The following is a 24,147-nucleotide window of genomic DNA, read 5'->3' as shown; positions in this document are numbered from 1 at the left end:
GCACAAATACAGAAATAGTAAGTAGTCTTTTAGATAAAATAAGACATGGCTGTGTGCTTATAAGAAACTCGTGGTTTACTTCCCCACAATGTGGTCTCGGGTTCAGTCCCACTGTACAGCACACTTTGGCAAGTGTCTTCTACTATTGCCCAGTGTCTTGTGAGTGAATTTAGAATGAAAACTGTGTGGAAGCCCATTTTTGTGTGTTTATCACCTCCTCGTGCTGCTTGATAGCTTGTGTTGGTTTATTTACACCCTCTATGACTTAGTGATTTGGTAAAAGAGACCTATAGAGTAAGTCCCAGACTTTTAAAAAATATAAGTACTAAGGTCTCAATTCAGTTAAAACCTTTCAAGGCAGTGCCCCAGCATGACCACAGTCCAGTGACTGACACAAGTAAAAGATAAAAATGGTATTGGCCAAAATATTGATGTCAGACTCTAGGTTTTTCAGTACTTAGTTTTGTCCATCTGCATTTTAAATTCAAATCTTTCTAGAATCAACTTTACTTTCCATCCTTTTGAGGTTAATGAGATGAATTACAAGCTTGTAACTAATTATATCATTCTGGAACGGGATGTAAATTAGCTTGATCAAAAGAAAGCCGTATTTGGATTAAAGTTTGTTACCAAGATTTCAAAACTTTCTATTGGTGTTAATTCCTAAATTATAACTTTTGTAATCCCTTCTTAATCTTCATATATCTGCCTAGTTCTTTATCTCCTCTGCTCAAGACTTTCTCTTGCCAATAAAGGAGTTGCTACAGGGATACTAAACCTTCTAAAAATAGTGGCTAAAATTCTTCCAAATCACTTGTTACCAACTTATAAATGGAAGGATATCGAATTATGCAATCCTAGATTCATTTTGCAAATATACTGGGATGGTCATGACTGGAATGCTTGGCATGGTTGTGTGTTAAGAAGCTTACTGTGCAACCATGTAGTTTCAGGTTCAATACCACTGTGTGGAACTTTAGCAAGTCACTTCTGCTATATTTCCAGGCCAACCAAAGCTTTGCGAGTGAGTTTGGAAGATAGAAACTATGCAGAAGCCTGTATGTGTGTGTGTGTGTTCTCTTTATCTGTGTTTCTGACCTCCATAACTTCAGGTCGGCATACATACATATATCATCATCATCATCGTTTAACGTCCGCTTTCCATGCTAGCATGGGTTGGATGATTTGACTGAGGACTGGCGAACCAGATGGCTGCACCAGGCTCCAATCTGATCTGCCAGAGTTTCTACAGCTGGATGCCCTCCCTAACGCCAACCACTCCAAGAGTGTAGTGGGTGCTTTAACGTGCCACCGGCACGAGGGCCAGCTAGGCAGTACTGGCAACGGCCACGTTCAAGTGGTGTTTTTTATGTGCCACCTGCACAGGAGCCAGTCCATATATATATATATATATGTGTGTGTGTGTATGGTGAGAAGTTTGCTTCCCAACCACATGGTTCCAGGGTCAGTTTTACTGCATGTCATGTTGAGCAAGTGTCTTCTACTATAGTTTCGGGCTGACCAAACCCTTGTGAATGGATTTGGTAGAAGGAAATTGAAAGAAGCCTGTCGTGTTTGTGTGTGTGCCTTTTGTTTCTCACCACCACTTGACAACTGGTGTTGGTGTGTTTACATCCCCATAACTTAGCAGTTCAGCAAGAGACACAGATAAAATAAGTGCCGAACTTAAAAATACATGTACTGGAGTCGATTCATGTAACTAATATTTTTCAAGGCAGTGCCCCAGCATGGCCACAGTCTTAATGGCTGAAACTAGTAAAAGATAGATATATAATATGTGTTTCAGCAATGTTTAGGTTTGTATTATATAAACCACAGCAGGCTCTAGGTTTGTTATACAGACTTCAGCAAAATCTCTAGGTTTGTCTTAAAGACTACAGCAATCTTCTAAGCTTGTATTATATGAAAGTATAGAAATCTCTTGGTTTGTATTATATAAGACAACAGCAGCTTTTAGATTTGTGTTGTATAGACTGCAGTAATGTGTAGGTTTATATTATATTGGCTTAAGCAATCTCTGGGGTTGTATAATACAGACGACAGTAATGTCTTGGATTGTATTTATACAGACTTCAGTAATCTGTAGGTTTCTGTTATATAGATTACAGCAATCTCTAGGTTTGTATTATATAAGACTTCAGCAATCTCCAGGTTTCTAATTATGAAGACGTCAGCAATATCTCTCGTTGTATTATATAAACTTCATATGAATAAACGAGTAGTTTTATTTTTATTTTGTTTTATTCTTTCGTGAAGGAGAAAAAAAAAAAAAACGTATGAAATAATAAAAAGTATGTAATGTCTAAGTTATCTTTTGTAATATGTCTGCAAGTTAGGCTGTGAAATATGAAATTTAAAGTGTATTGTTAAAAGTGTTTTTCCATTAGTGGTGTCAGGAAATCTTTAATATATGGTATCTACCAAAGCTAACTACTACAAGATCTTATTACTTTCACAAAGACACATTCTGTTTCTCTATCTACATCTTTTCCTCTTTCTTTCTCTCACCTATTCTCTCTTTCTACTCTCTTTCCTTTTTCTTTCACTTTCTCTCCTTTTCCTTTCCTACTCTTTTCTCTTTCTTTCTTTCTTTCCTGGTACTTTTCTCTTTTTCAATTTTTTCTTTCTTTCATTCTTTTCACTTTCTTTCTCTTCATTTTTTCCATTCAATCTCTATTTCTTTTCTCTCTTTCTCCTCATTCTCCCTCTCATATACACACATTCTCTGATTCTAACTCTTCTCTCTCTTCTATCTCTATCTCTCTCTCCTTTTTTCTCTCTCCTTTCCTCCTCTCCCTGTCTCTCCTCCTCTGTCTCTCTCCTCTCTTTCTCCTCTCTCTGTCTCTCTCCTTCTCTCTCTCTCCTCTCTCTGTCTTTCTCCTCTCTCTCTCCTCTCTCTTTCTTTCTCTCTCCTTCTCTCTCTGTCTCTCTCTCTCTCCCCCTCTATCTCTCTTCCTCTTCCATCTCTCTCCCCTCTCCATCTCTCTTTCTCCTCTCTCTCCATCTCTCTCTCCTCTATCTGCTCTCTCCTTTCTCTCCTTTCTCTCCCTCTCCCTGCCTCTCCTTCTACCTCTCCCTCCTTCCCTCTCTCAAGACACTCTACACTTAAAGAACTTCTCACCATTCCGTCTTTTATTACAACGAATGACTGAACATTCATTGATAGCACCAGTTGTTCCAGTCCTGGTAAAACAGTCTGTCACAACTGACATCTCCACAACTAAACTGAAATTGCTTTCTTCTTCTTCTTATTAACCAACTGCAATGACTTCAGTGTGTTTCTATTATACATAATATATTCTGATGAGTCAACACAGTGCTCATACCCATTCTCTTCCTTCTTGTCAGACTTACATCAAGCAAATATCAGATCATTTTGTTGTTGTTGTTGTTGTTTAGGCTCAGGACTGCTCTGATCAAAGGCATGACCATCCCATCTGTTTTGAGACATAGTATTTTTAGGATTACATTAGCTAACATGACAACAGAGGAAGATGTAGCTGCTATTTCTAGCAGACTGAGTTAGCAATTAGTTGAGTATTGTTGTTGTTGTTTAGTCCAGGACTGCCTTGATCAAAGGTCTAACAGCCTTGACCATCCCACTTATTTTCAGACAGCATATCCAGGATCACATTAGTCGATGTGACCATAGAGAAATTTGGTTGCTATTTCTAGCAGATTGAGTAAACATATAGACGCTACTCTTTCATTGTGCTTGTTGTCTAATGACTTGACATTTATGAGTTTAACCACTGTATTAAAAGAAATACATTTATTACATGTTGATATGAACAATGGAATTATTACTTGTAGTACAGTTCCAATGAGGGTTGCAGATGAACTGCAAAATGGTAAATTTTATTTTCTATAAATTGTTAAATAGGTGCAGGAGTGGCTGTGTGGTAAGTAGCTTGCTCACCAACCACATGATTCCGGGTTCATTCCCGCTGTGTGGCACCTTGGACAAGTGTCTTCTACTATAGCCTCGGGCCGATCAAAGCCTTGTGAGTGGATTTGGTAGACGGAAACTGAGAGAAGCCCGTCGTATATATATATATATATATATATATATATATGTATGTTTGTGTGTCTGTATTTGTCCCCCCAACATCACTTGACAACCGATGGTGGTGTGTTTACATCCCCGTAAATTAGCAGTTCAGCAAAAAGACCAATAGAATAAGTACTAGGCATCCAAAGAATAAATCCTGGGGTCAATTTTCTCAACTAAAGGCGGTGCTCCAGCATGGCCACAGTCAAATGACTTGACACAGGCGTAGTTGTGTCGTTAAGATGCTTTCAAGTTTAGTTACATAGCTTGGCACTTTGAGCAAGTGTCTCGTACTATGGCACTGAGGTGACCAATTCCTTGTGAGTGAATTTGGAAGACAGAAATTGTGTGAAAACTTGTCTGTTTGTGTGCTTTTAGTCCCCACCAATGCTCGACAGATAGTGTTCAAAAGTGATCAATAGAATAAGTGCCAAACTTAGGAATTAGTACTGGAGTCAATTCATGCAACTAAACCCTTCAGAGGGGTGCCCCATGTGGTCACAGTTCAATAAAGGATAAAAGTGAAAGATAAAAGTGAAGACAATATTTGGTTTTGTCTATGAAGATCTGTTATTCTGCCAACAAATCATATTTCTCTTTTAACTTTTTCTCTTACTAAATGAGGCAGGAGTGTCTCAGTTCCCTATCCAAGACACAAACCAAATACTGAATCTCACATTTTGCTGTATCTGCCTTCGCTCTGCCTTGCTGTGTTTGGTCTTCTCTTCACAGCCAAGTCTTTTTTGGCCTCAGATACATTACTTTAAAATTCCTTACCTATTACCCACATATTTTCCTCTACAGATATCATCAACATTTAATGTCCATTTTCCATGCAGGCATACGTTTGATGACTTGACAGGAACTGGCAAAGCCAGGAGCCACACCAGGTTCCAAAGTCTGTTTTGGCTTAGTTTCTACAGCTGGATGCCTTTCTTAATGCTAACCACTTTGCAGAGTGTACTGGGTGCTTTTTACATGACACCGTCACATACTAATATCAATCTGCTCAAGTTTAACCACACCACTCTTGGAGGATCTGTTAGGACTATCTGAATTTCCTTGGCTATCACTGTCCCTTTGTCAATCCCCTTGCAAGCAAGGGTTGAGGCCACTGTAGTGTAAGGGACATATCGTAGACCAGAGTAAAACAAAATGATGGTGGTGAGTTCCAGAAAGCAGCAATAGGAGAAAAAACAGTTATTAGAACAAAAAGAGTTATGACTAACATGGAGCTCAAAAGAGAAACTACGTACCTGGGAAGATAAGCAAATGACAGAGGGTACCAGAAAGTTCATCAGAGCAAGATGAAAAACTGTAGGTATGACCCTTTCTATAAAGGTTAATAAAGAAAACTTGTTGAGAAAAGTTAAATCTTTCTGTTCAAATCCTAATCCAGGACAGACACTCTTTCACTGATTTCTTGGTTCTGTTATTGATGATATAAAGATTCCTGCCCATAACCATTTTACCCTGCAAAACTACCAATGTAGAACCTTTTGTGGTCATTCACCTTACTAGAAATAACAGCCAAATTTCCCTCAAGTAATGCCCTACCATCTTAAAAATGAGGAAGACATATTAGATAATGTGTTCCTAAATACCCCTAAAATAGAATATATTTCTGGTTGGAGAGGGTCATTGTTGAGCTGTCATTGATAATCGGAATATGTGATATGGATTGATCACGGATCAAACAACATCAATGACAGCCATTGATTCTATTTCGTATTATTCAGCTCATTTTCCACATCCAGGCAGTTTCAATTTTGTTCAGCAAACTGACATACATTAACACCACTCAGTCTTTACAACAGTAAGTATCCATTCATAAAACCCATGCTTCCAGACATAAATTACTATGACTGTATTTGATAACCTTTTTTAGATTGTGGAGACTATCTTTACCATTCATTCATAAAATTGTGTCTTTCCAGATATAACTTACAATGACTCTGTCTGATAACGTTTTTTTAGATATGGCTTTCCATTGTTTTCTCTGTCACTTAGGCAGGAAATTTTAAGTGCTTTAGGAAAGAGAAACGAAAGCTGTGGTGGCCGCGATTTTTTATGTTAGTGAAGTACAATAGTTACAACTAAGAATTACTACCACATTGTGAACTAAGCTCAGTGCTTAGTTTAATAAGCATGGCTGTGTGGTTTAAAGTTTGTTTTGCAACCACAGGCTTTCAAGTTCAATCCCATCATGCTGCACTTTGAGCAAGTGTCCTTTATACCCTCAGATTGAGTGGAGCTTTTTTTTTTTTTTTTTTTTGCTTTTTAATTGGTTTGATCTGGAAGAAGGGATTTGCCTGAGGCCATCACAGGCCTTCTGAAAATGGCAGGACTGATGCAGTTGATGTTCTTCATACATGGTTGTAAGTTGATGGTTTCAAGAAAAAACTGCCAGCATTGAAAAAAATTCCTGAGGGCTGCTTGAGAGTGGTGTGGATTGACTGCAGTGGTGAGGACATAGTACAAGGCTAAGGAAGGGAAATGGAGGACACAATATAAGTGAGGGGAGAGGAACGAGTTGGAAATACTTGGATGTTTGTGACACGAGACCAGTCAACTCAGTAGAACCAAAAGAAAAGGCAAAAAGCATGTCTGTTAGTCAGAGGTTAGAGTGTGTCGATGGTGGAGTGACTTTATGCCAATCAGTCTGGAGTTAGGGTGGTGGGGGTTGTTTGTTTTCTTTTTTTTTTCTTTTTTTCTTAATTTTCTTCTATATGAAGTCTAGAATATCTGGATGTTCTAATTGTGAGAGCAGAATTCTATTATGGGTCCCACCTGAGCTTTGTAATTGTTTAATAGTTGTTGAAGGTCAAAGTACTCTCTGGTTCCTGAAGAGGAAGGCCAGTAGCCTTTGTTATGCAGTCTTTGCTAAATTAAGGATATGTATTTGCCATAAAAGATATTGAGTGTTTGTGAGACCTAGCATTTGTGGGGCTGTTGAGGGTTCTTGTTACCTTCTAGTCATGTTCAGGAGAAGGGATATATTAGCTTTGTATGTGCAATGATTGTCTTTGATCTGCTAGTGGCCACGAAAATGGTGCAACTCAATTGGAAGGGTTTTTTTTTTTTTCTTTTTTATAAGAACTTGTAGGTAGAAACTGCAAAGACCCGTTTTGTGTGTGTGAATAATGATGTTTAGTGGTAAAAGATAATTTGATGTGTCAAACAAAACTACCTTGTGGTATTCCACTGAGATACATAGACAGTCCCTTGTTACTCTTTCTATCATAAATGTAATGATCCAGTGGTCAGTTTATTAGAAACCTGTAACCAACAACACTTTTGTTCCCAAAATTGTCATTGAAAATATGTCACCTATTTCCTCTACACCATTCTACACACACACACAGTAAGAATTAGCAGGTGATGTATTTTCTTGACGTACCCATCGTGTATTCCTTAATTGCCTCCTTCTGCCAGGAAATAAAAGTTGAACTCTGCCTAAAGTAGGCATATGTAGCATAAACGCTGCAATTATCTACACTTATATAACATATAATGTACCATATGGTTATAATTGCTAGCTTTTATCGCATATGAAATAATTTATTAAATGTTTCCTCTATTTGAGAATTTAAAACACTTTATAGCATATTGTCAGTTGGCGCCCTACAAAAACACTTATTTATAACCGGCAGAGACGAGAATTGCTTCAATAACAAAATATCTCTATATTTTACCTTATTTTTTTCTCTTTTCTCACTGACACAGTATATAATTATATAAATATTTTCTTTCAATTACCTCCTTGTTGATACTATCTCTCATCAATTTATTAAACATTCACTTCCCAACTTGATAAAATTCCACACCCCTTTTTTTATTAAGACTTACATTTATTTGATTCTTTCTGTTTTCACAAGGAAGCCAACTAATATTATCACCTTTCTTAATTGTCTATGATCACCGTTCCCTTATTTGCCAGGTGTTCTTGTTTAATGTTGTTGCATGGGGGCAGCTCTTAACGAAGAAAATGTATTTCATAATTGTTTTTAGCAATATGAAATCTGTATGGTGCTTTCTGTAGGACTTTTGCTAACAGTGATTTTATCAAAAGCAAAACAATTTAAAGATAAAATAAAGAGAGAAAAATTAAATAAATACAGGGACCTGACCAGCTACTATCAGTTTGTGCCAATTGCCATCAAGACTGCAGGTGTTCTCAGACCCTACACTACCAATTTTACTCTTTTACTTGTTTCAGTCATTTGACTGTGGCCATGCTGGAGCACCGCCTTTAGTCGAGCAAATCAGCCCCAGGACTTATTCTTTGTAAGCTTAGTACTTATTTTATTGGTCTCTTTTGCCGAACCACTAAGTTATGGAGACGTAAACACACCAGCATCGGTTGTCAAGCAATGTTGGGGGGGACAAACACAGACACACAAACATATACACACACATACATATATATATACATATATACGACGGGCTTCTTTCAATTTCCATCTACCAAATCCACTCACAAGGCTTTGGTTGGCCCAAGGCTATAGTAGAAGACACTAGCCCAAGGTGCCACGCAGTGGGACTGAACCCGGAACCATGTGGTTGGTAAGCAAGCTAACAGTGGCCTGTCTGAGAAATGAGCCCCATGAGGTAGAGCGGCTTCTTCAGCGAATGCTGCTGGCCATTCTCCATGGCATTGCCATCGTGGTCATGATTGGTGGGGAGGGGCACAGGTGAGCACACCATTTGTTATGGGATATGTGGCCCACTGCCCCCTCACGCTCCCTCTTCTGCTGCCTAACCTCCTTTTTTCTTTCTTTGTTTCCTTGTATTTAAATGTTATAATCTAAAACATGATCAGTTGGTTTAAAATGAAAGTATTAAGTTTTTTATGAAGTGATAAATTAACAAATATGAAGAAAAAAAAAGCTACTACAAGCTTTATTTTTTAGTAGACATTAGTTGAAATATAGTTGCTAGAGATACTAAAAGTTAACAACTAGAAAACTCACACCACACTTAAAAAAAAAAAGTCTCTCGGTACCTTTTTCACCTGACTGTCCAGGTAACAGAAATGAAGGGTGCTTACATAGTTGACCTGTTTCACTGATACATGAGACTATTTTATGAAAGAAGTATGTGTAAAATGTATGACTAATTTTATTACTATTTGGGTGCAGGAAATTAAGAATGACTGTTTTGTTTGTCCTTATTTTATCAATGATTTTTTTTTTTTCTGTGAAGCTATCAGACCAGTCCAAAGCTTTAAAAAACTGTGTCCTTGTTTTCACTTACATATCCAATAGTATAAAACCTTGTTTTAAGTGTTTGCTATGTGACAAAAATTTAATGCTCAAAATTCTGAGGAAAAACTGCTTCCATATTTATCAAACGTGAAAAATAAATTATTAAATAGAACATCAATCTACTTCTGTTAGTATTACCTGATTATCTTACTTATTTCCAACAATTTACTCTGATTGTTCTTCCTTTCCTCACGCTTCATCCCTGCCTCGTCCTTTCCTCACGTTTCATCCTTGCCTCGTCCTTTCCTCACGTTTCATCCTTGCCTCGTCCTTTCTTGTCATCAGATTTATAAACAACCCTTGGTGATTTATTTCAATAGGGCTTGTGAAGACCTGTTGGGGCAAGTGAAAGCAAAATCCTGACGGCACCTGTGCCCAGCATCGCCTTACTGGCACTAATGCCGGTGGCACATAAAAAGCACCCACTACACTCTCGGAGTGGTTGGCGTTAGGAAGGGCATCCAGCTGTAGAAACTCTGCCAGATCAGATTGGAGCCTGGTGTCGCCATCTGGTTCACCAGTCCTCAGTCAAATCGTCCAACCCATGCTAGCATGGAAAGCGGACGTTAAACGATGATGATGATATGAGATGCACTTTTGTCCGAAAAATGTCTCGCAAATATCACCCCAGGATCCAGTATGTAACATTAGGCTTATATTACATGTTTTAATGCACTGAAATTATTTTCGTGAATATGCACCTCTGAAATAGGAGCGTGTCTAATATTCCCATATCTTTTATGCCATTAAATATAGTATTTGTCATGGAATTTTTATGAATGACAACTAAGATGATTCCCCACTCCTACAAGTAATTTTCTGCAAGACACCATTTTGTTGGCTACATGCATAGAAGTCTGCTACATCTGCCTGTGCATTGAGAATGTCCAAAGCTTGAATATATTTTGTCCAAAGCTCTAACAATTCCAGCCTTGTCCTTTATTTTATTGACTAGAAGTTTAAAAGACACTGTTAACCTCAGTGGAATTTGAACTTGAAACTTAGAGCTGAAACAAATACTGCAACGTATTTAGTTCGATATGTTACTAATTTTACTAATTTGCCACCTAACTAAGCTTAAGAATGTACAATTACTAAATATGTTTCATAAGATACCTTCAGTGAATTAGAACACAAAATCTTTTAGCTGGTAATTCAATTGTACATACACTTAAAATTCTTTGTATTAATAGAGGAGAGCCAATATAGGCAGTTTTTATTTCCATTGTTAATTAGTTATTTAATTCTCTCCTACGTTAATACTTCTGCGAATTGCATAAAGTAAGAAACCTATATCGAACCTATATCAAATTTTGGGTTGTTTAATTTGTCACCTAATTGTCTCCTACCAGTCTTGTAACCTTGAAAGAAGGTCTGGGGAGTTGCCCTGCTTTCTATGAATAAGCTACAAAATATATCCATATATACTTTTAGATAATTCAGTAATTCGTTTTGGAAACATATTATCAAGTTAGTAATATTAAATATATCGTTGGCTTTCATCACAACCCTGCCTCATTTGGAGGTATAAAATTATTAATTTTGTGCTTGGCCTTGATTCTACAGTCTTGTGGTATTTACAAAATATCATTAGTGATATGCACTAAATTTACATCATTATTTTCAACCAAAAGTACTAATATAGACACCCAGTTTTTTTTTTTAATTATTATTTTCTTTTAGTTTCCTCACTGCTGATAGTTAAACAGAGGCAAACAATTTTGTATTAGAAAGACTGTCTTGGTATATAATGGCATTTATACTTTGCTTAACCCTTTTGTTATCATATTTATTTTTTCGATGCTTCCTTTAATTCAGTTAATTTGTTTAAAATAATGAAGGATTTATTAAAACAGTTTTGTCCTGGCATTTGGAACATAAATCAACAAGAAATTTTGATGTGAGGCTTTTAATTTGGATCTCTTTAAAACAGGGAGTTTGTATCATAGTTTCAGGTGGGTTTGTAGCAAAAGGGTTTAGTTACTTTTGCTGTTGGACTGTATCTTCCAATGAAGTATTCTAGATATTTTAACATTCTGCTGTGTCTGTCTATTAGATTAAATGTGCTATGAAAATAAAATTAGTTTAGTCTCAATGGAGGTTTTATTTATTGATTTTATTCATATGTCTATTGCAACTGATGGATAGCTGAAATATCAAAAAAAAAAAGATTATTCTTAGATGATGTTTCTGTCTAAAAGTCCCTAATGTATTTATTTAATTCTAATGATGCCTTTTGTTCATCTGTGATACATGTATGTATATACCACGCGACTGACCAGACTTTCAGATGTTGTTCCACATAGCTGGTCACAATGCACTTTGCATTGTTTCAGCCTTCCAACGATGACACCCCACTGGCTAAGTGAGCAGGCCGAGATCCACCCCACCTCATCACTGGTCAAAAGGAGTACTGGAACAACATGAAACTGAGTGTTTTGCTCAAGAACACAACACAACACAATGCACTGCCTGGTCTAGGAATTGAACCCACAACTTAACAATCAGGAATGCAACAGCCTAACCATTAGGCCGCACCGTCACTAATATATATATGTGTGTGTATCTGTGTGTGGCATGTAAAAAGCATCTGCTACACTCTTGTAGTGGTTGGCATTAGGAAGGACATCCAGCCATAGAAAGCTTGCCAAATTAGATTGGAACCTGGTGCAGCTTCCTGGTTTACCAGTTTTCAGTCAAACTGTCCAACCCATGCCAGCATGGAAAGTGGACATTAAACGATGATGATGATGATTGTGTGTATGTGTGAAAATACAGTAGATTCATGTGCATATAAAATATTTTTTAAACCTTATTCTGTACCTTATACACTCTTACGCACACACACGTGGTTAAGAGGTTTGCTTCAAAATAGAAGGATCAAATCTACTGCATGGCAATTTGGGAAAGTGTCTTCTGTCTTCTGCCAAATTTCACTCAGTTCCTTGTGAGTGGAATTTGGCTGATGTAAACTGTATGAAAGGCCCTTGTGTGTGTGTATGTGTGCATACCAGTGTATCAAGTTGTGTCCCTTTGTGTTAAAGGGCAAGTTAAGTCATTTGATAAAGTTCAATGAAATAAGTACAGGGATCAATACGATTAACTTTAAGAAAAAAAACCCTTGAAGATTATGCCCCAGCATGGTCATACCTCTATAATTGAAACCTTTTTTTTTTTAACTTCACCAATAATTTAATCGTATCATGATAATCCTCATACATCCATTTTTCCATGTTGACATGGTTTGGATGGGCCTTATATCCCCTCTCCATCCACCTTAATTCTTTGTCATCTGGACTGCATAACAACAGAAAAAAATAACAAATTAAAAGTCAACTTTGTTGTTTATACCAATATTTTGGCATGGTTTCAATGGCTCAGTTCCGCTATAACTACCAACCAATTCACAGCAAAGACTGAGTGCATTTTATCTTGCTACTAACACTATAGGGGTTGTCCCTTACAAGACTAAAAAGCGCCTTCTTCCCTTTGTCTCTCTCCTTGCATATCTTACTTTTTGGTGTCAAAGAAGTAAAAAAAATAAATTAAGTAGTTGCAGTGGTCTCTCAACAAAAGACTGCTGGGTTTGTTGGCAATCTTCCAACCACAATTATCTGGTGGCACAGGAGGTAAGGACTGAAAGAGCACATGATGACGGTTTGCCAAAACAACTACAAAGTTATCAACAGTTTAGCTCTTACCCTAGACCTTTCACATGAAGAAAGAATTAACTGATAAATTAGATTTAATTAGCTTTAATTGCAACATAAATAGATCTTATTACAAAAGACTCAAAGCAACTTTTATAATTTCATTCCTGAAACTTAAAAGCTCCTCATTTTCTTTTTTGGTGGTAATATAAACGATTAATCAATTAAAATCAGTACTTTCAGGAGGCTGTAAGTTCTCAATAAGGGACACAACACACACACACATACACACACACTCCACCTTACCTGATCATCATCAGCTAACCATGTTTTCTTCCATCTTCTCTGTCCATGCATTAATGTTTCTCAACCACCACCACCTCTTTGTGGTTTTCCTATTCTTCTATTATTAGGTGTTTGTCCAAAATTAATCTTTGTTAGAGAGGTAGAATGCCCTTTTGATGTGTTACATGATTAGACCACTTCATTTCCAACCTTTTTAAAGGTGTGACTGTGTGGTAAGTAGCTTGCTTACCAACCACATGGTTCCGGGTTCATTCCCACTGCATGGCACCTTGGGCAAGTGTCTTCTATTATAGCCTTGGGCCGACCAAAGCCCGTCGTATATATGTATGTATATGTTTGTGTGCCTGTGTTTGTCCCCCCAACATCACATGACAACCGATGGTGGTGTGTTTATGTCCCTGTAACTTAGCGGTTTGGCAAAAGAGACCGATAGAATAAGTACTAGGCTTCCAAAGAATGAGTCTTGGGGTCGGTTTGCTCGACTAAAAGGCGGTGCTCCAGCATGGCCACAGTCAAATGACTGGAACGAGTAAAAGTTTCATGGTTTGCAGTTTTTTTCAACAGTTTTTTTAACATTGTAGGATCTTCCAATAACATTTCATTTCAAGATCCTGTTCAACAGCTAACACTCATATTTCACATCCATAGAGACAACTGAAATTAGTGTTGCTCTTTAAAAACAATATATACAAATCTTTGTTATAATCTTATTTTTCCAAATAGGGTAAATTTCTCTAAAACTACTTCAGTCTGACATTTTACATAGAGTCTCTACATAATGGAATGCTATATTTGGTCCATAAGTTATTCATGGAAACTCAGCATTACATATTGATTGATTGTTAGGTGGATACTAACAGATATCACTTTTTAAGGTTATCACTGCAGATAGTCTATAGAAATTATAGCCAGCTCTGATTTGTTTCGATCATAACAAATCAGTGCTACCTCTGATTTCTATAAAGTATCTGTAGAGATGTCTTTGAAAAGTGAAGTAATAGCACTGCTAACACAGGTAGGACACATTATTGACTTATAAGACTTTGATATACTTTGTAGTATACTATGGTCACATAATGAAATATGGTGTCCCTACCAGCACTTAACTAATAAATATTTTTTCTATAAGAGCCAATATGGAAGCTTTTACTTAATCACTTGACTTGTGAGACATAACAACCAAATCTCTTCTCTCAAATCATAATAAACCAACTTTAAAAAATGACACGTTCTATGATGCAGTCCATGTTATTCCTGATGAAGAGGTGGTCACGGCTGAATGTCTTTGATTATAGGAGGCCTTGATCAGAAATGACTTGAGAATAAACAACTTAGAGCTAACGAGTGAACCTCTACATAGCTGCTGATCTGCTAGAAATAACAGCCAAATTTATTTCACTCACACTCTGCTGTGTTAAAAAGGACATCTTGGATAATGTGGTTTTAGGTTCCTTGGGGGAAAAAAACTGGATGATTTCAGGTGAAGTTCCTTTGCTCATCAGTTTGCTTGATCTGGATTGACCTGGGGCTATGCAACAACTTCTACAATGGATTTATAGAAATGACATCTCAATGCAAATTGTTTATTAGTCATTTTTTATATAAAATGTCAAGTAACTCTTTTTTCTTTGTTAGTTTTTGTGTTTCTTTCATGTATAGGAATATGAAAAGGGACAGCAGTAGCTGTGACAAAAGAGGTGAAAGAGAGAGAGAGTGTTATAAAGAGAAGTAAGTTAGATAAATAGGTAGGGGAGTGACAGTGTAGGAGGTGGGTTGAGAGAGAAATAGTCAGCAGTTAATAATGCTCGTGAGACAGTCATGTCAGCAAAAACTGAAATATAAGGAAGTGGTGAAATAAAAATTGAAAGAGACAGTGTAAGTACTAAAGTATTGTAGGAGAGGTAAAAACAAAAAACAGATATGTGATAGAAGGAATTAGATAGTTAGTATAAGATAGAAATTTGTTTATATTATTTAAAGAGAAGAAATGAAGAGAAAAGATGGTAGATTTTTAATGAGATAGGGGGAAAGAGAGGCAACAGTATAGAGGAGGAGGAGGAGAAAATATGTTGAAGAGTAGTGAGAGTGTAAGAGTAAGAAATTGAAGAAATGACTTTACAAACAGAACAAGTTTAAGATCTCTGTTGTAGAGAAGCTATTCAACTTTGAACTGCAGAAAGATGATTATCATAAGTCCATTATGGATGTGTTAGAGAGTAGTAGTGTCACAAAACAAACACAAGAAAAGTAAAGCAATACTCTGTATAAAAAGAATAATTGAAAGAAGACAAAATGAAACACATGAAGAAAATGGAGCAAGGTTTGACAAAAACAGCAAAAGTAACTGAAAGACAACCAAATGACACACAAGATACTGGAACAAGGCCTGGAGTAGAAAGATTAAAAATTACTCAACAGGAATAGAAATAAATCTTATAAACTTTTATGGATACTTAGCTAGCTATATATAATTCAACAGAAAAACTGTATTTTTAATAAATTTTATTTGCTGTATTGAAAATTGATCTTATTACAAAAAACTGGAAGCAGTTTTTGAAAATGTCTTAATTCATTTCTACATTTCAAAATTTCAATTCATTTTGCATCGAGTCTGAGTTACTTAGAAAAATTACAACAACAAAAAAAAAAAAACAGAAAACAAGATTAGAAAATGAACAATAATTCATTCAAAAAAGATGAGTTTAAAAGTGTTTTGATTAAGAAAAAAATAAAACAAATGAAAGAAAGAAAACTAACTTCATTAATCTTCAAAATGTACTATAATTCAATCCCATTAATTTGCTGTTTTAGTGTTTCTTAACTGTCATTTTTCATGCAGATGGCATCCTTGTGCAATTAATCTCAGTGATTTTTTTTTCTAATCCAAATACTAACTTTTCGTTTGTACTTGTGTATAATGTTATACACTTAATGATTATCTTATCACTATGTCAGCATGTATGAGGAAGTGTATACTTAACTGAGAAAGGCCAAAAGTACTGAAACATACCTTCAGTATCTCCCTTCTTTCCATCTACTCCCACCCACCACTATATAATGTGGAGTAACCATGTATCTCCTCTATAGCAAGACGCCTGGGCTTGTCCCTCTATCCTACTTTTTAGTCTCTCAACACATGACGCACAACTATTTCCACCTCTCAATGGACCCTCCTCACCCTCTTAGTCAAGAGGGCAATCTCACATGCTGGTGGCATGAAGAAAAGCACCTAGTACACACTTAAGTGTTTAGCATTAGGAAAGACATCCAGCCATAGAAACTATACCAAAGCTGACATTGATGCAGCCTTGCGGCTCACCAGGCCCTGTCAAACCGTCCATCCATTGCCAATGTGGAAAACGGATTTAAATAATGATAAGGTTGCCTTTTTCTCATTGCAAGTACTTCTAATTAAATTTTTAAACCTCATTTAGCATTTTTGCATTATGCTAACACTAAATTATTCCGGGTTTGAAAGCTAGTTTTAGGGATGGGAACATGGCTTTTCATTCGAATGAGTGAATGGAGGGTGTTGGGTTTTTTTTTTTTTTTTTGGTTTTTTTTTTTTCCTTCAAGTTTTCTAATCCCTACATTTTTGGTGGCTTAGTCAGAGATAGAACGAAGGGTTGCGCCCAAAACATTTTTTATGGCCTACGAAACTAGTGGGAGGAAGTTACCCCTCAAACTGAAGACCTGACTTACTTGCAAACGAGGACTCTGCTCAAGGGTCTGGCGTTGAACAGGGCGATAAACTGGAGAGGTGAACAGACGGTTATATTGATCCCAGTACTTGATTGGTACTTTTTTATGACCCCAGAAAAGGAAAGTTAAACTACGGCGGGATTTTAATTAAGAGCTGAACGAACCGTTACTCTATATAACACTTCATTTCGCATGACGCTCCAACGGTTCTGCGTAACCCACCATCCTTAAACCGGACAACAAATTCAGTTTCACATCAGTATATAGCAGCTAATACAACTTGCTTAATCATTTGTGTTTTTCTGTTTTTCCCATGTTAACAATTCATCTCGTATTGTAAGAAATATTTCGTGGACACACCTTTGTGAAATAGACACGTGTAGAATAAACAAGAATCTTTATTTTCTAAAATAGTTTTACCTGGGTATTTATTCTCTTCCATCTAATTGTCATTAAAACTAATTGTGACCCGTAACTTTTTTACTTTATTGTATCTAAAGTAGTGAAGAAAGCGTTTTATATTACGATGACTATACCATTATCAATTTGCTAACTATTGTTCAGCTCGTGTTACACGACAATTTTATAGCCACGTAAGTAGAAATCGTGAAAGCATTTTTATATTTTCATTTTGGTTTTTGGTTTTACACTTTTGAAATATAATAACTTCAGTGCCTGAGATCTGTAATGGAACATGTAGGCGGGGGGACAACGTCTCTATCACTAAGAAAACCTACTTACTACTACACTACCTGGATGGCTTTCTAGTTACAAAGAGGGGGGAAGGTAAACTGTCCGATGGTTTAGTGCAAGGGAGGATAACTCTAACATTCCAATTGGTGACAGATCAACAAAAAGGTGAGACGAAATTAAACCGTCCCACATTTTCTTTCATTTAATCATTTTATGCAAATTATTTCCTGCCCAATAGATTTTCCACCGCTTATTGTAGCTCTTACACCAGATATAAATCTTATCAGTAGAGGTTTGTCTTATTTTTCTCTAAAACTCTCATTTCATTTATGTATTTGTTCTAAAAAAAGTTTCGGACGGTCCATTAATAGATTAGGTAAGTCTTATCGTTTTATAGTTTAGAAAACTTCTTTATTGCATTTGTATTTTCTGCCGTGGTTTTTATAGACAACAATTCGATTTGATGGGTTAAAGAACTGTTATTACCAAAGTTAATAAGGTTGTGCAACTCTTAAACTTCTCATAATTCTTTTTGTGAAAGCGGCTTACCTAGTTGTCAACTTCGATTTTAAGAGCTTAGATTCGATTTTAACAAACTATTGTAACCCCATACGTTTTCTTACAGCATTTATTATACTATCGTTTATATTCACATTAACTAATTTATATTAGGACGTTAATATATATATATATATATATATATATATAATGAAAATCAATAAAATGTTAGGAATGTATTGATCTCGACTTTATAACAATATGAACAGTAATTTTGGCAAATGCATTCGTTGTAAGACGCTCGATATTCTATCTAATTTCCATGGCAGAGGTTTTTTTTCTTTTTTTTTAATACCTTTCTTCTCTTACAAAATAAAATATCAATGTAATCTACCTGACCTGGCGGAAACATCCACCTTAGCAATCAGAGCTAACTTTTCAACGTGTCGAATTAACATTTGATTTTTGCTACTTTATCATTGATTTTTCTCTGCAACTTGAAAAGATTTTCTTGTGTACCGCTGGGCTTGTTGCCCACAGCTGCACAAGAAATTCCTGGCTTGATCCCATCGTTATTTTAGCAAAGTATTTATTCACTAAATTCTTTTTTCTCTTTTAATCTCTCTCTCTCTGTCTCTTATGTGTGTGTGTGTTGATAACTGAACAGTCTCGTAATTCATATACCTTTCAACTTCGGTAGCTACTGGGTTGTTTGTATTTTATTGTGCATTTTACAAGAATGAAACTAGAATCTTTTCATTCTCATTAACATTACATAAAATAAGTTCAACTATACATATACATTAGAAATTCAGTTTTAAGATTTGCAGCTGTCATATGAAAAATATATAAGTTAATGAGCCATGCTAGCAGTGCTGCCAGGTGTGTAGGAATGTGCACAGGTGTAACATCAATTTCTTTTAAGCTATTGTTACTTTTAGTGTAAGTGAAAGAATGTGCAACACTTGTTTGTATGGCTAGCAGTTAGCTTGTTCTGAAAGTAGTCCAATTCAGTTAGACTAAAAGAAGCATGAAATCTCGTGTTTATAGAGGAGAGTTGGTGAAAAGGATTCCTATGTTGTTCAGCCCTAAGTTGGCCTTAATTTGGTAGACCTATGATCAGACATTCCAACTGTGATGATCCTGTCTTTTTAAGGATATCTAAAAATCTATTATCTCATGATTTTATTTAAGACAGTAGTATGTGATTTTAGGTGTATTTGACTATTATTTCTAGCTGGTTGAGATCTTTTCACTGTAAGTGGAGATGTTCTAGCTAGAAAAGAAAAATTAGATATCTGACTTGGTTTACTCAAAATGTATCTTAAAAAGACGATGGAAAACTGAAAGCCACAAAGAAAAGCAGTAACAACAGAACAAATTCTCTATGCAGAAAAGATATAAACCTACAAATTGTTATAGCATACACAGAGAACCTTTATATATACATGTAAATGCTGAATTTATATGATGAGCTAATGATGACAATTTTTGTAATTCTATGTTTCAAAAAAAAAAAATTCAAAGTATTTTTTTTTTAATGTTTTACTTTTTGGTCTTAGATTTTGTTTTTATTAACATTTTTACAGGAAGAAAAGAAAGGAAAAAACCAAATTATCAAGAGTGGGGATTAAGCAGTAGAAGGTGGTGGGGAGTAACAGGTTAGGAATTTGAAAAACTTGGTAATTCTTTTTAAAAAAAGCTAAATATTAAACTGTTTAATTTGTTGTTATATTTAATTGATCGTATTCTATTTCTGTGTTTTTCTCTTTTAGGCTAAATGCAGCCATGTTCGGGTCTAACCAAAGCAACAAACTACATGATTCCTATCATAGTAGTGCACAGCCAACATTTCCAGTCTTGAAACTACATTCCCCATCAATGGAAAAAGAGAATGCTACATTCGACCATGAAACCATGACTAATGGCTCTTTGAATCCAGAACAGCAGTCATTCCTGAAATCATTTGGGGAATTATCCTGTCATTGTTCTAACTACAGCCATTGTCACCAGAGTAACATTCCTTCAAAAGCTAACTCTTATCACCAACAAACTACCTCCGTACGGAAACTTTCAGGGGATCCGATGAGCCAACAGAATCAACAACGTAATACCCTTAATGAAATTTCTCATTTGGATATTGTTCAGAGGAATGGTGAGAGTATTCTACTCCACCAAGACTGTTCTTCACAGAAGCTGCAGCATCACCCAAATGTTCTATGTACCTCAGACTCCTCAAAACATTCTTTGAATAACAGTTTACTGTGTAACGATGTTGAACCAACCAAACAGTCAAATGCTGTGATTGAAAACGTAGCTATCACCCAAAGTTCATTAAAATCTCAGAAATCTCACCTGCCTCTTTGTATATATTCTCGAGGGAAACTAAACTGTGTCTCTCAAAAAAAGAAGATAAGTGCAACAAATTCTACAAAGTATGGAGTAAGTCCCAAAAGATTTCGCAAATGTACTGAGGTAAGCCAGATTACTTCTAACTTTCTTCCCTTTTCATTGAGTGTCACCATGTTGTGTGTGTATGTGAGAGAGAGAGAAAAAGAATGGTAGGGAAGAGGCGCAATGGCCCAGTGGTTAGGGCAGCGGACTAGTGGTCGGAGGATTACAGATTCGATTCCCAGACTGAGCGTTGTATGTGTGAGCGAAAACACCTAAAAGCTCCACGAGGCTCCAGCAGGGGGTGGTGGCAACCCCTGTTGTACTCTTTCACCCCAACTTTCTCTCACTCTTTCTTCCTGTTTCTTGAGTAACGTTGCGATGGACTGGCGTCCAGTCCAGCTGGGGGAGAACACATACACCATAGAAACCGGGAAACTGGGCCCATGAGCCTGGTTAGGCTTTGAAAGGGCGCATAAATAAAAATAAAAGGGAAGAGAAAAGTAGAGAAGGAGAATGGTAGTGAAAGAGAGAGAGAGAGAGAGAGAAAGGTAGAGAAAGAGAGAGAATGGTAGGGAGAGAGAGTGTGTGTGTGTGTGTCTTTCATGATATTGAAACTCAGCTAAAGCTTTCTTAAAACGAAGTTAGTCTTTTAAATACATTACATATTTGCCAGTTTGATGAAGATATGAAGCATTTAAAAACATTTTTTTCTGTTGTCTCTATCTTAATTTTCTTCAGTTCCCAATTACGTTTTTGCTTTGTCTTACTTTATCTATCGGTCAACTATATCCAGAATAATTTTTTATATAATTAAGAAATTCGCAGGAGTGGCTGTGTAGTAAGTAGCTTGCTTACCAACCACATGGTTCCGGGTTTAGTCCCACAGCGTGGCACTTTGGGCAAGTGTCTTCTACTACAGCCTCAGGCCGACCAAAGCCCTGTGAGTGGATTTGGTAGATGGAAACGGAAAGAAGCCCGTCATATATATATATATATATATATATATATATATATGTGTGTGTGTGTGTTTGTCCCCCCAACATTGCTTGACAACTGATGCTTGTGTGTTTACGCCCCCGTAACTTAGCAGTTTGGCAAAAAAAGATCAATAGAATAAGTACTAGATTAACAAAGAATAAGTCCTGGGGTCCATTTTCTCGACTAAAGGCAGTGCTCCAGTATGGCCACAGTCATGACTGAAACAAATAAAAGAATAAAAAAAAAGAATAAACATGATCAAGAGGTCCTTTGTTTGAAAACAGGTAAGGATTAACGTCAGGAAGGATATTAAATAACATATTCATCTGACTCATGCCTTACTTTAAAAGAACTGGAGTTAGCAAAACTATTTTTTATAGAACTAATATTACTGTAATCTCTATTATAATAGATGTGATTGTAGCGTTTACCTTGCCTTGTGTGTGTAAAGTGTTTTACTACCACATGTAAATATACAGTGCTTAGCTGTACTAGTAAGTGTGAATGGCCTGGCAACATGTACTATTCTTTTGCTAATTGTTTTAGGTACCTATGGAGCTGTGAGCAGACATAGACATCCTCTCATCCCTCCCACCCTGGATCCAGCAGAACATCATGGGTATGACAGCTGGAAGAAAAGGGAATTGTTGAATAGACTGGAACAATGAAGTACCTTGCTTAAGGACACAATGTACTACCCAGTCCAGCAATCAAAACACCCGACTTTACAGTTTAATGGCTAACACCCTAACTGCTAAAGCATATGCCTTCACATATATAGTATATATAGTTGTAATAAACTTTATTTCCTAGTATAGAGATCAATAGCCAAATTGATATTAATTTATTATTGGCATCAGATTGATAAACAGCTTCCTGTTGACTTCTTTGACTTGTGTGATGCACTTGTCATGGGAATTCCCCCGCCCCCATTACTTTCCTATGGGGATTTTACAAAGCACTCTTTTACACCTGTCTGGACACACTTGGAATATAAAGAACCAGAATAAAAGTCGCAAAACATTTTGTCTTACAATTCCAAGTCATCCTTCTAGAATAGTATTTTATTTTATCAACCTTGGAAGGATAAAAGTCAGTGTTGGTATTGGGGGGAAATTTGAACTCAAAACACAAAGAATCGGGGCAGATACTTGCAAGTTATCTTATCCAATGCTCTCGTGACCACCACCTTCCAATTGTACTAACAGTCTGTTAACCCTTTTGAGACATGCAGTGTTTTGGTATGTGTAGCCAAAAAGACCAAACCTTTTTTCTGTGGTTGGTGTTCGGAAGATATCCAGCTGTAAAAATCTTGCCAAAACTAACCTCGCCTGTGCTGGTGCCACGTAAAAAGCACTGAGTCCATTCTGCAGAGTGGTTGGTGTTAGGAAGGGCATCCAGCCATAAAATCCCTGCCAAAACAGACACAGTAGCCGAGGGTAGTTTTTCTACCTGGTTGGCTCCTATCAACCATCCCTATCCATGCATACATGGAAGATGGACATCAAACGTTGATGATGATGGTGATGATTGAAATTGATGGGCCCATGTCTTAATAGAAAACAATGGATAAAGTGCCTAAAACTACTTTATTAATATGTAAAACTATATATATATTATGAAAGCTTATAATACAATACATCTATCACAATAAGAAATCCTAAAACAACACAAAACATGTAAATAAATAAAATCATAAGCATAAATGTCTCTGTGAAAAAATAAGAAAATATGTACTGAAAGACGATCCTGATTGGCTATTACACTTCAAAACCAACCATTCACAACGTTTGTTTCATCAGGCTGGTAGATTGGCTTCAAAATCCTTTCAGCTTGTATCATTTGGATCGATCAATTGGTCCAGATGTCCCAAGAGGGATAAATATAGATATTCTCTCACATATGTCAAATCTAATAGTCTTTATTAAATGCTCTCTGGAATTTCGGTCAACTCAAATTTCCATATGTTAATTTGTTTGTTTCTCTGACATTTGGTGTTTCCATAGTAGCTTGGGCTGTACAAATATTTTTGTTCCACTGCTCTGAGATCTGATTTCAAATCCCACTGTGATCAACTTTGCCTTTTTACCCTTTTGGAGTTGGTTAAAAAGAAAAAATACCAATCTAGGATGGTAGATTGGCAGAACTGTAAGAATATTGGACCAGATGCCATGTATTTGTTCTGGCCCTTTGTGTTCTGACCCAATGCCTATGGCAATACTAATACCAAGTCATATCTGCTCCTAGGTAGCAGTCTTTTACTTGGACAGCATTGAGAGTTTAGAGCAGGAAGGGGCTTGCTGATCAAATTTGCATACATGTGCAGATACAGAGTCAACCCAGACCATTGGAGGCCTTGGGACATGATTAAGACATCATTTCATTTGTATGCTTTAATATATTTAAGAAAGTTATGAATGCCACAACTTACGAGGGTGGGCTGACTGGCCTTCATGCCGGTGGCACGTAAAAGCACCCACTACACTCTCGGAGTGGTTGGCATTAGGAAGGGCATCCAGCTGTAGAAACTCTGCCAAATCAGATTGGAGCCTGGTTCACCAGTCCTCAGTCAAATCGTCCAACCCAT

The 24,147-nt window shown here is 36.6% G+C and overlaps 1 protein-coding gene across 5 annotated transcripts in view; it reads left to right on the top strand.

Annotated features, from left to right (window-relative positions):
• The window catches only part of LOC106877062 (uncharacterized), an 80,915-nt gene that overhangs the window by 34,748 nt on the left and 22,020 nt on the right, over positions 1-24,147 (top strand). The window contains exons 2-3 of one of the 5 annotated variants that reach the window (XM_052966903.2): positions 19,778-19,849; positions 19,964-20,663. In XM_052966903.2, the coding sequence (XP_052822863.1) occupies positions 19,977-20,663 (687 nt within the window). In that variant the 5' untranslated portion in view covers positions 19,778-19,849; positions 19,964-19,976. Of the gene's footprint in view, positions 1-17,763; positions 18,067-19,777; positions 19,850-19,963; positions 20,664-24,147 lie in introns of those variants that run through there. The other 4 variants (XM_014925854.3, XM_052966902.2, XM_089350391.1 and 1 more) reach the window with 4 other exon arrangements.

This window comes from Octopus bimaculoides, chromosome 4 (assembly GCF_046866305.1).
Source record: "Octopus bimaculoides isolate indiv1 chromosome 4, ASM4686630v1, whole genome shotgun sequence".
Lineage (NCBI taxonomy): Eukaryota > Metazoa > Mollusca > Cephalopoda > Octopoda > Octopodidae > Octopus > Octopus bimaculoides.
Note: the sequence above shows the minus strand (reverse complement) of the source record. Positions and strands in the feature narration are given on the sequence as shown.